The sequence below is a fragment of the Chelonia mydas genome, chromosome 3 (genome assembly GCF_015237465.2).
Source record: "Chelonia mydas isolate rCheMyd1 chromosome 3, rCheMyd1.pri.v2, whole genome shotgun sequence".
In the NCBI taxonomy this organism is placed as follows: Eukaryota; Metazoa; Chordata; order Testudines; family Cheloniidae; genus Chelonia; species Chelonia mydas.
In genome coordinates, this window is record NC_057851.1 from 55,025,010 (window position 1) to 55,037,441 (window position 12,432).

Consider the following 12,432-nt stretch of genomic DNA (forward strand, 5'->3'; position numbering starts at 1 on the left):
GAGCTATTGGCCATTATCTTTGAAAACTCCTGATGATCAGGGGAGGTCCTGGATGATTGGAAAAAGGCAAATATAGTGCCCATCTTTTAAAAAGGAAGAAGGAGAATCTGGGGAACTACAGGCCAATCAGCCTTACCTCAGTCCCTGGAAAAATCATGGGGCTGGTCCTCAAGCAGGTCTATTTTGAAGCAATTGGAGGAGAGGAAGGTGATCAGGAACAGTCAACATGGATTCATCAAGGGCAAGTCATGCCTGACCAACCTGATTACCTTCTATGATGAGATAACTGGCTCTGTGGATATGGGGAAAGCAGTGGACGTGATATATCTTGACTTTAGCAAAGCTTTTGATATGATCTCCCACAGTATTCTTGCCAGCAAGTTAAAAAAGTATGGATCGGATGAATGGACTATAAGGTGGATAGAAAGCTGGCTAGATCTTCGGGCTCAGCGGTTAGTGATCAATGGCTCAATGTCTAGTTGGTGGCCGGTATCAAGCGGAGTGCTCCAGGGGTTGGCCTGAGGCCGGTTTTGTTCATTAATGATCTGGATGATGTGGATAGATTGCACCCTCAGCAAGTTCATGGATTACACTAAACTGTGGGGAGAGGTAGATATGCTGGAGGATAGGGATAGGGTCCAGAGTCATAGATAAATTGGAGGAGTGGGCCAAAAAAAATCTGATGTGGTTCAACAAAGACAAGTGCAGAGTCCTGCACTTAGGATAGAAGAATCCCATGCACTGCTACAGGCTGGGGTCCGACTGGCTAAGTGGTAGTTCCACAGAAAACGACCTGGGGATTACAGTGGATGAGAAGCTGGATATGAGTCAACAGTGTGCCCTTTGATACTAAGAAGGCTAACAGCATATTGGGCTGCATTAGAAGGAGCATTGCCAGCGGATTGAGGAAAGTGATTATTCCCCTCTGTTCGGCACTGTTGAGGCCACATCTAGAGTATTGCGTTCAGTTTGGGGCCCCCCACTACAGAAAGGATGTGGGAAATTGGAGAGAGTCCAGTGGAGGGCAATGAAAATGATTAGGGGGCTGGGGCATATGGCTTATGAGGAGAGGCTGAGGGAACTCGGCTTATTTAGTCTGCAGAAGAGAAGAGTGAGGAGGGATTTGATAGCAGCCTTCAACTACCTGAAGAGGGGTTCCAAAGAGGATGAAGATAGGCTGTTCTCAGTGGTGGCAGATGACAGAACAAGAAGCAATGGTCTCAAGTTGCAGTGCTGGAGTTCTAGGTTGGATATTAGGAAAAACTATTTCACTTGGAGGGTGGTGAAGCACTGGAATGGGTTACCTAGGGAGGTGGTGGAATCTCTATCCTTAGAAGTTTTTGAGGCCCGGCTTGACAAAGCCCTGGCTGGGATGATTTATTTGGGGCTGGTCCTGCTTTGAGCAGGGGGTTGGAATAGATGACCGCTTGAGGTCTCTTTCAACCTTAATCTTCTGTGATTTTTGCCCATCAGGTCTTCAGCCTGGTATGGAGTAGAAATTACAACACTGGTTGATGATCTCCTCTTAGTGAACAGTGTCCATGTTGATCCTTTGAGGTCTCTCAACAATCTGTAATACTGCTGAACATAAGGTTTAGTTAAATAGCCTGTGGTCCCTAGCTAGGGTATATGATATCACTCTGGAGTCGTTCTGTTTCTAGCTTTATTAGAAGTCCCATAGGATGGTTGTGGGTATTTGTTTCTGTCTCATGGGATCTCTTGTGTGGGATACCCACAGAGTTCAAATAGTATATGATGCTTTTGTGGTAAATAATAAGATGACTTGGGTTGTGACTCCATCGACGTACTGATGAGATGCAGCTCTTTTAATCAGACCCAGATGGTATTTGTTTTTCCAATGCCTGTCCAGTTTTGAGAGCAAGATGCAAAAGATGAATTTAGAATAACGCAATGCTTTCGGTTCTGGGGGGAACAGATTTTCCAGGGATTTCAGACTTCATTATTTAATGTAGCTGTAATGTCTCTTCATCCAAGAGGTTAGCAATCTGTTAGCTATATTATACTTGATCCAGAGCCATATGTTGAATTTTTTTCTTATTTGCTTTGGTGGACTTTTTCTAGAATTTATTTGTAAGATTTTATTCAGCAGATACCAGTTACTCCACATTTTGAACATGGTTGGTTTGTGACCATCATGTCACTGTTTCTGAAGTACATTCTCCTTTTATGGAGAAGTGTAAATAAAGAATTCCTATGGTGGTATTCCAGATTTCCTTCACAGGAATTATAAATTGTGTTCGGGCTCCCTTTTGTCTCAGAAAATATAAAGTAAATGAAGTGTGAAATATGAAGTTTAAAGTGCCTGCACTTGCATTTTGAACAAGGTGATATGGGCTGTGTTTAGTGTACTGACAATAAAGCACTTTGTTTGCACATTAATGTTTTATTGGAAATAGTATTAATCTTTAAACTCTGTGCAGTATTGTACTTGTCACCTGAAATGCTACATCAGACATTTTTAGTTCCTTAACAATAGAATATAGACTATAACATTCAGTGGCCTAGCCTTACTGTACAATCAGTAGGAGAGTTTTTATTCCTGTTTTTGAAAACTTTTTTCAACATAAATTTGCAAGGTTTCATATAGCTGGAGTTAAGCTCTTCATATATTGTACCGTGCTTGCTCTATGAGCATCAGGATGCTGCATCTGTATAATTTAATCTTAACATAACTCCATTTGAACACTGTCAGGTGGAATGCTGGCACTGGCTTTCTGCCCAGTGTTCCTATTAAAGGCATCACTGCATGCCTTCCTCTGTTACTTTATATGGCAATGGGTCCGTACAAATGGCAATCAGGACTTCACAGGACATGCCCAGAACGCTTCCCTGTTCCTAAGGCTGCTTAAATAAATTGCTGTGCTGTGTTAGTGGTGGCAGAAAATGTTGAAATATACATTGCAGTTCACTGAGTGCCACAGGCAACTTCGTTTATACAATTTGAGTGGTATACGGGCAAACTTTCTCATAGTTGACAGACAAGAACTACACAATTTTAAATTATTTGGGAAGGGTCCTACTGGGAAACAATAAGGAAGACTGTTTAAAACACAGTGCCAGTGAATTGTAGGAGTAGGGAAGGGAAAGGAATGAGTTTGGGTACCAGTGGATGAAACCAAGCCATTGAGCCTAACTGCAGATGTGAATAGAGCAGATTACCTAGCCATGGCCGAAGGCTAAGTTAGCTCCCTCTTTAAAAACTCTGGGCTGGTGAATGTACTTTGACTACATAATATATCATAGATAAATATCTATAAATAAATAATTATAGTAATAATAATGCTGAGGGTTTCTTCAGCATTTTCTCCTCCACTGTAGGTAACTGAAGGCAGAACATGCCTAGCTAGGGTGACCAGACAGCAAGTGTGAAATATCGGGACAAAAGGAACCTATATGAGAAAAAGACCCAAAAATCAGGACTGTCCCTATAAAATCAGGACATCTGGTCACCCTATCCCTAGCTGAAAAATATGGATTCTGTGCCTTAGGCCTCATCTATACTAGAAACTTCTGCCGGTATAGTGCTGTCACTTAGAGGTGTGATGATTTTTTTAAACATTTATGTACCGATAAAAGTCCTACCATAGCTGCAGTTATACCATAATTACATAAAAGAGCTTTTGCTCAGGAAACCGATACAAACGTTTCTGGCAAAAGCACTTTTTGGCCCGTATAAGCTGTGTCTACACTAAGAGGGTTTGCTAATATAGCTATACTGGCAAACTTTTTGTAGTGTAGACCTAGGTAAAATTTTTGCCACATGTTAATAGCCTGGCTGTAGAGCCAAAATGCTTTCCACAGCTCTCTGTGACACAGTGTGCTATAGAATATGCCTGAAGACTTCAGCACTTATTTATTAATACATGTGCACACATACTCACTGCATTTCACTTATTTTGACTGTCTGTTAATATTCATTTTGATTAAAATACCTGAGTGATTGAAGTTTCTATGAGACCTGCAAGACATACAGGTATTTATTTAGCAGACAGTAACACCCTGAAACATAGATAAAAATAATCCAATGTCACCAACTCTTAGGGCTCGTCTGCACGGTGGTGTAATGATATCTACGGGGGAGTGATATCCAAAGTGCCCTAACATATCAGGAATGGTCTAGTTATTACTTATTCCTGCCTTGAGTGCAGGGGACTGGATTAGATGACCTACTGAGGTCTCTTTCAGTTCTACACTTCTGTGATTCTAAAGTATGCGTTAATTGGTCCGTATAGACCCTGCTGGTGTGCACTAAAGATTCCCTTGTGCACTTTAACGTTGTGCTCGGGAACCTTTAGTGCGTACCAGCAAAGTCTACATGGACCAATTAATGTAAAGCACATTAGGGTGCTTTGGAAATCCCACTCCCATAGGCCACATTATCTCACTGTGTAGACAAGCCCTTTGTTTTAGTCTGCTTTTGTCATTGTTGATCTGCCTACTGGCCCTGGTTTTTTTCACTCTTTCACTCTGAATTCTGGTTTTGTTTTGGTTTTTAGTAGGCCATCTTATTTCTATCTATAGATTTCTCTGTTGCCAGACGCAGTGGTATCTGTGGCCTCAGTTTAGGAAAGCACATAAGCACATATTTAGAGCACATGTTCAAGTGTACTTTCTTGAATCAGAGACTCATCACCCAACACAGTAGTGTCTTCTCGGTGTAGTACAATCACAATCTTCATATAGGTCAATTAGTAATATTTTATTGATTATTAATTGGTAATGTTATGGCCAATGATAGTTATGCAGTAACATCTGGTGGCAGTTTTTATTTACGCTATAGGAGCCCAATCCTGCAAAGACTTAATACCAGTCATAGTTCCATTAGTTATGTTTGCAGGTTTTGGCCTTAAGTGATTATTTAATGCAGGTCTGAGCAAATAAAATTGAGGAACAAATCAAAGTGATTGAATTAAGTAGAACACTCTGTATGTATATCTTACAACCAGGCTTTTCTATGGTCATATAGAAAAAGTAATAATATTGGCTGCTCTGTAATCATGACTTGATAGGGATTTTTGAGATGGTAAACTCTGGTGCCTTTATCTGGTCTCCATGACCTTATGAAATCCTAGGATATAGATATTTGATGAAATTCCCATGAATAGTTATTAAAAAAAATTGGAGCTATCATTTGTTCTTGACCTAATCGGCCCTATTCTGCTCCAGGATCACAATATTTTCATATTTTTATAAATCCATTAATAAAACAAAACACCCTCTAACATTAGGAAAGTAAGGGTGTTTACACTGCATGTTTTTTAGAGTTCTTGTTTGACTGTGACTATTTGTATTTGAACTAATTACATAACAATATAACAGCTGTTTATATTAGGTATGCACTATGTTGGTTTTTTTTCTCTTTTTCAACCAGTGTAGAAGAGAGTACATTGTTGCATGTTTGTCTGCATTGTAATGTTGCACATGTTTTGTACAGTATATAACAGGGGTGGCCAAACATACTGGTCCTCCAAGCTGCATATGACAATCTTCAGAAGTTCGAAAGCTGGGGTGCACCTGCCAGGGGTCGGGACTCGGGCTTCAGCCCCGTGAGAGGCACCTGATGGGGCACGGGGCTAAAGCCCCAAGACTCCCCTCCCCGCTAGGCAGAAGCCCCTACTGTACCATCCCACTGCAAGGCAGAGATCCCAGACTCCCCCCACCACCAGTCTGATAGGTGGAGAATGTCGGGGGGTCTGGGGAGTTCTGTCAGCCACTCTCTAACTGTAAAAGAGCCGCATGTGGTTTGCAAGCCACAGTTTGGCCATCCCTGGTATATAAGGTTAAGCGCCATTGAAATTTACGGAAAGAGAGTATGCTGTCAACGTTCATAATGCATGATGACCAAAATTAATAACATTCTGTAAAAATGCACTTTAATATTTGTAGAGGATATCAGCATATTAAGGGCTTTGACTGAGTGCACTGATGCATTAACATTTTCTTTAACCCTTGCTTTGGAGAGAAAAAGTAACTAACTGCTAACAACCTATTCCCTTTGGAATCTTTTAAAAGAGCTACCTAAATGTGAAGTGATGCTAAATCTCCCTGAAACTTTTGTTATTTGCATGTTCCATAAGTGAAACACTGTTTCTTAATAAATGGACTGGAAGGTTGCCTCAGAAAGTGAATAGTTCATGTAAAGTATTACTCTGCTAATGTAAATATATAGAGATATATACAATGATTTCTTGCCTGTATTTTCAAAACTAAGCAGCGTTAGGTTTATACTATATTATCTTTCCATTGTGATTGAGCCTTTTTATTGTTCTAAATCAAATGAGCTTTTGAAAGAAAAAACTACTACAAATATGAATGTTCCCCACCCCTCCCACCCACGCTGATTAAAGATTTTTTTCTTTAATTTATAAAATCAATTAAAAGAGACTGGCATGAACTAATAAAACTTGATTGCACATTTTTTTTTAAATATAAAAGAAATTTTATAAGTTTACACTAGTCCAGGCACACAAATATATACTAATTAATTTCTCTTTGCTAACATGCAAATTTATAATATTTACTATAAATATAACATTATTAGCTTGACTATTAAATAAGGATATCCTTTATTTAACCTAGACTCAACAATAATAGTTAATATATTAAACTTCTTAAAATGATAATTATACTTAGCAAGATTTGTGAGAGCTTCTTGCTCCCAAGTGTCAGCCTTACCTTTTTGGACAAGTTAACTTCACAGAATCTTAGAATATAAGACTTGGAAGTGACCTCAGGAGTTCATCTAGTCCTGCTCAACCCCCTGCTCAAAATTTGATGAATCTCATCTCTTCTACTTGTCTCAGCTATATAAAGGAATTCAACACAGAAGTCAATAGTGGCTGATCCTGCCTTTTAAAAATTTGTTTTCTGTCTCTGTAACAGTGCTCAGCAACAAAAGAACCTGGGATGGATGGTGTCACAGGCTCTCCTCCTAGAAAATAAATAGTCTTTGATGAGCATGTAATGTAAAGAGTAAAGACACATGCTTGTCACCAAGGAAGCATTACCCCTTTTAGAAGATGTAATATCCTCCATTGCTACAAAACCCAGAAAACTTTCAGAGCTTCTGTGTGTTGGCAGCCTCAAAGAAAATTTTGGACTGCACAGAGCCCTTCCATTGCACATTGAATAGGGGTCTCTACAAGCTGATGAGTAGAGCAGATAGTGACATAGGATGAGCTCTAGGAAAACAGATCACTTTGTGCTCCACATTCTGCTGTTAACAGTGTAACATGATGCTTTAATTCTCTTAAAGGTCTCTTTGTAATTTAAAACCATGTATTTTTACTGGAAAAATTTTGTTTAGTGCAGTTAATGGGGGAATAAACCCTTGGGAAAATGAAAGAGGAAAATAACAGCCAATCAACACCTGAAAAGTTCTTCTAGTTTATAATTCCAACTTCTTCTATTGAATAACAGGTTTTTAGATTTTCTAGCATTTGAGGATGTTTGAAATACTGTATATGCCATGAAAATTATTTAAATCACTCTAAATTGAGCATGCTTGTACACTCATTATAATTGTTTGTATAGTGTACTGCTATATAGAAAATATACCACAACAAACAGCCATAAGAATAGTGTATCCAAATTTCTAAAAAAATTAGTAAGAATTATTATATTAATAACCATCAATTTCATTACTTTTTGGGGTACTTTTCCAGTCTCAATTCCCATACCTATTTTAATTTTTTCACTCACTAAATATTTTTTTCCTGTTTTATTGAATGGGCAAACAGGGGTAGATGGTCCCCCTCCCTAGAGAGGAGACGACCTACTAGTCCCAGGATTCATATCCAGCATGCATCTCCGGAGGATGACAGGTACTAGCCAACTCCTCCTAACTGAAAAGTGGCTTACTGCATCTTGCACTCTGAGAGAAGTATAACAAAGTTTTAAAAAGATATTTAATAAACTTTAACTATGACAAAATCAAAGTAAAGTGTCAGCTCAAAGTTCATCTCTGCATTTTGTTGAATTATTATAAAGCACCTAGGAATGTGCCCCTGGTCAAGTCTTCTGATTGTGTGAACATTCCAAGGGATAGTTTCTGAAAACAAGATGTCTAATCTGATGTAGAAACTTCCATATTAATGGACTGTTCATTCTCCCCTCCTCACCCCCCATTTCTGTAAATGTAGTTTTTTTCCCCTGTGGTGCTTTATAATATATTTATCTGTCAGAGAGCCTATTTCTTTCTTTTTTTTTAATTTAACCTCAATAATGTTTCTTTCTCTGCAAAATGCTTATAAGAAAAAAAATCAGATACACAGAGAGAGAGAAATATTAATTGGTATATATAATAATTGGCATGGTTATGAAATTCCAGATAAATTAAGGTTATCTTCAGGGGCAGGTTTTCCCTACAAGGTAGGTTTTGACCAATAATGCCAGTGCTTTGGATCCACTTTATATGCTGATTTGCCAATTGTGATGAATGTAAGCACCTTCCATTGTTTTGTTTCTTGCTCTGGTTTTCTTATTCAACTCAGTTTGATGCCTTGTATTTTTAATAGTAACATTCTTCTCGTATGTTGTCATTTCTTCTACTAGATTCACTTTTTAAATCAAATAAGATATTAATTGAGCACTTTGAATGTAACGCAAGAGCAAGTTTTTATTTCTACCCTTTAAACCCTGATGTGTTATAGTAAATCTGCTCATTCTTAATTTTTTAAAAATGTTTGTGCAGCTCTTATGAGGTTTAACTCTCAAAAGTACAGTATACAAGTAACATTACAGTTTCTGTAGTGCTGGTCTTCTCTTTCTGCTTAAGAGCACCTACATTTATGCCAGAGTCTGTTTTGCCTTGCCTTGGAAGTATTGCTACCAACTTTAGTGGGAACACTATAGCTATACCTGGATTCCATTTCTATGCGCAATAGTATGTTTTTAAATTATCACATGATGTTTTTTAATTCCAAAACTGGCTACATCTTGCAGTCACTGCATACCTAAACATTTAATTGACTGTAGTACTGAGTCCAATGTGATCTCTGTTTTTGTATTTTGATACTTCCGAAAGGACAGTGTCAGTAAAGATAGTACAATTAGTACATATAGTCCATATTTATGTAACCTAGTGGGTGGTTTAGGTTAAGAATTAAGTAGAAGTTAGGCTAACTAAGGCCCAAAACCTAAGTGTAAAGGAGTATGGGAAATTGGAGTTGCTAGTGTGAGAAAGTTGGAGATAAGTTGGAGACAGCAAGACAGGAAATTTGAATTTAGCAAGGACGTGATCTAGGGTTATATTGCTGCAATGTTTTGGTTATAACTGGTTTGAGCAAGGTTTTTAATAAGTGTTTTGAGAATTTTGTAATGTTGTATTAAAATGCTACCTATATTGATAGAATGGGAAGTAAATGCAGAAGTAAATTTAAATAATGTGTAAGGTAAAGAGTCAATAAGGAAATGATGGAAATATAATTATGGTAAGGGGTAGTTTAATGTTAATTAATATTATAATAGATGGAAAAAGGCATAGCCTTGCAACATTGCAGGGGAGTGCCAATTAACTGTTAGGTTTCAGGATTATAAGGCTGTACTTCACGCTGTTCTCAGTGGACTGATTACTCACTGTTATACACTATTTCATCTTTGAACATATGTATAATTGTAGTATTGTGTAACTAGTAATTGCATACCTGTTTGCTTACCTAATCATTTTCCTTTTGAATAAAGTCTGCTTGTATTATTTAAAGTGTTGCCCAATGGTCCTCTACTAAACAAATTTTCTGTAATTATAGAATTTTCTATAGCCAACCTGAAAACTAAGTTGGGGTTTATTACACCCTTATCTTTAGCAACTTAATATTAATTGGGAGCATTTCAAGATAAAGGTTACAAAAGGTTACACTTTCTAAACAATGGGCATTTTTGAGCAACTCTTTCCTCTCACTATAATAGCCCTTTGAAGTCCATGAAAAGTCTCTCATTGACTTTGATGGATCAGGCCCATCATATGTAGGGCCCCTGGGAGAAATCCTGACCCCACTGACATCAATGGTAGTTTTGCCACTGATTTCAGTGGATCCAGCATTTCACCCTAATACTACAATCCTTACTTAATCATCTTTATTCTTGGTGTCATTGGGACTTTTGCCTGAGGACTTCAAGATTGTAACCATCGAGTGTACTCCTGTCATCTGTTTTTCTATCTTTGTTTTAATAAGTTTATTACATTAAAGTGTCTGCATAAGAGGGAAAACTATTATGGTAAAAGCTTTTAAATCATAAAAAAATTGTAAAATTCTCAGTTTGATATAAGTGTCTTTCTACAGACATTGTAAGAAACTTTAAGAAGAAACATTTTTCTTTCTTTTCATTTATGTCTCGTTGGTGTGATTTCCTGGCTGAGGTGCAGAAAAAGGCGTGCATTAATGCCGTACTATTTTTGCTACTCAGGTGCTGCTTATTTGCACTTTCTTCTGTCTCCACGACAGACAGAAGTTACAGCAACTTAGGCTCCTTTACACAACAGCAGAGTATGGATGTCCAACAAGTAGATGAGGAGTCCAATTTACACAGCCTACTCATCATCTCTGAATTTGGCCCTAAGAATTTAAAGTGGTTTAACTTCCCTATGTGGGATAAAAATATATTTATTCAGTAATTAGGGGTAGATGAACCTTTGGGTACTTGACTAGTTTGTTGTAACTGAAACCCATTTCCTGATCCCTTCCCAAGAGTTAAGTTATTCAATTTTTAAATACACAACACTCCCTTGCCCATTAAGCAGACTTTCGGTGTGAAGGAGTGGGATTGAATATGGTGATACTCTGCTTATGTAGTTGACTCACAATCCCAGAGCAATTGTATATTTCTGCTAGAATGATCAATAATGAAATAGTTAGAGCTAACATTTTAAATCAGTTAGTATTATCTTTTTTCTTTTTCTTTTCTATTCAGTTCATTTTGTGTATAATGTAAAAGAGAAAACCAAAGCCAAATTACATTTATACAATTAGAATTCTCTTACATTTTGTGCTAATTATTGCCCTTAAAAATCTGTTTCACAAGCAATTCTGTATATTAGCTAGTACCATTCAGTACTAGACTTTGCCTTTCTTTGGTATGCTTTTGTGAACGCTTGTCAAAATAACAACTGATGGTTGAGGGGAGGCTCTGAGTGACACACTGGGTTACTTGACTAGCTTTTCATAGCCAAGTTTAAATCCTGACTTCACAGATAAATTGAATTTGACAGCTGTCATGTCAGACTCCATTTGTGTACATCCCAGAATTATCATACAAATTGGACCAATTTGCATTCTGTGCTCTATACATATATTGACTCAAAAATATTAAAAAATCATGGGTTTGTTTTCTTTTTTTTCTTCTTTATGATATGTTATAAAGACCTCAAAGTTTTTTATCCCTTGTTTGTTTTTCACATTAGAAATTCAGATCCTGTCTAGGCTTCAAGATTTTATGATTATAGTTGAACTAGGGAAAAGGTGATATCACAGGTGATGAGAGGAGCCAAGTGAGTGAAAGTTGAGCAATTGACAATAGAAGGGACTTTTATTCAGACTATTTGTTTTATTAACAGTATATATTTAACTCCAATCACTAATTAACATTTTGGGTAAACGAAGCTTCTGTTAAAATTCAACATTCTTGTCCCTTTCCGTTAAAGTGTGAAAGTTCTCAGTAAGCCTCCCTGAGACCTTCCAGAGTCTTTCAGCAAAACCAGGGAAAACCAAACTTGACATTCTTGATATAGTTAAGGTAGAAATGCAGAAAACAGTTTTAAAAGCTTTCACACTCCTTTATAATTTATAAAGAAGCAAAGCAAAAAAACAAACAAACAAACAAATAAATAAACCCACAAAAAACAAAGGCCAGAAACCCAATTTTTTAAAATATCCTTTGAAAATTTCCTTAAAATTAATACATTGTCTTTTGAAGGAAAATAATGATATATTTTCTCAAATAGGTTATCGTTTAACCTGACACTGAGCTACACTTTAAGATGACCTCAGATCTGGGACACAGAGAATCCTCACTTCCAAAATTTGAATAACCTGCCTGTATACTCGAAAGGGCACCTCAATTAACTACAGATTTGGAATTAGTTGCATCTGTATAAAACAAGCTAAGGTGCTTTCAAAAGTCTGATGAGGAATCCAGACAAACAGACGTCAGAAACAGAGAGACAAGATGGGTGAGGTAATAACTTGTATTGGACCAATTTCTGTGAGTGAGAAAACAAGCTTTTCAATCATACTGAGTTCTTCTTCAGGTCTGGTCTGAAGAAGAGTTCCCCGTGTCTCAAAAGCTTGTCTCTCTCACCAAAAGAAAGTGGTTCAGTAAAAGATATTACCTCACCCACCTTGTCTGTCTAATATCCTGGAACAAACATGGCTACGACTACATTGCATATGTCAGAAACATGTTAACTGTATCTGT

At 37.4% G+C, this 12,432-nt stretch overlaps 1 protein-coding gene across 49 annotated transcripts in view; it reads left to right on the forward strand.

Annotated features, from left to right (window-relative positions):
* Positions 1-12,432, forward strand: part of RIMS1 (regulating synaptic membrane exocytosis 1) — a 489,881-nt gene that overhangs the window by 328,113 nt on the left and 149,336 nt on the right. For 22 of the 49 annotated variants that reach the window (XM_043542504.1, XM_043542505.1, XM_043542468.1 and 19 more), the window contains one exon: positions 7,761-7,844. The exons of the other annotated variants lie outside the window; for them this stretch is intronic. In XM_043542504.1, coding sequence (XP_043398439.1) covers positions 7,761-7,844 — 84 coding nt within the window. The remainder of the gene's footprint in view (positions 1-7,760; positions 7,845-12,432) is intronic. 49 annotated transcript variants of the gene reach the window in all.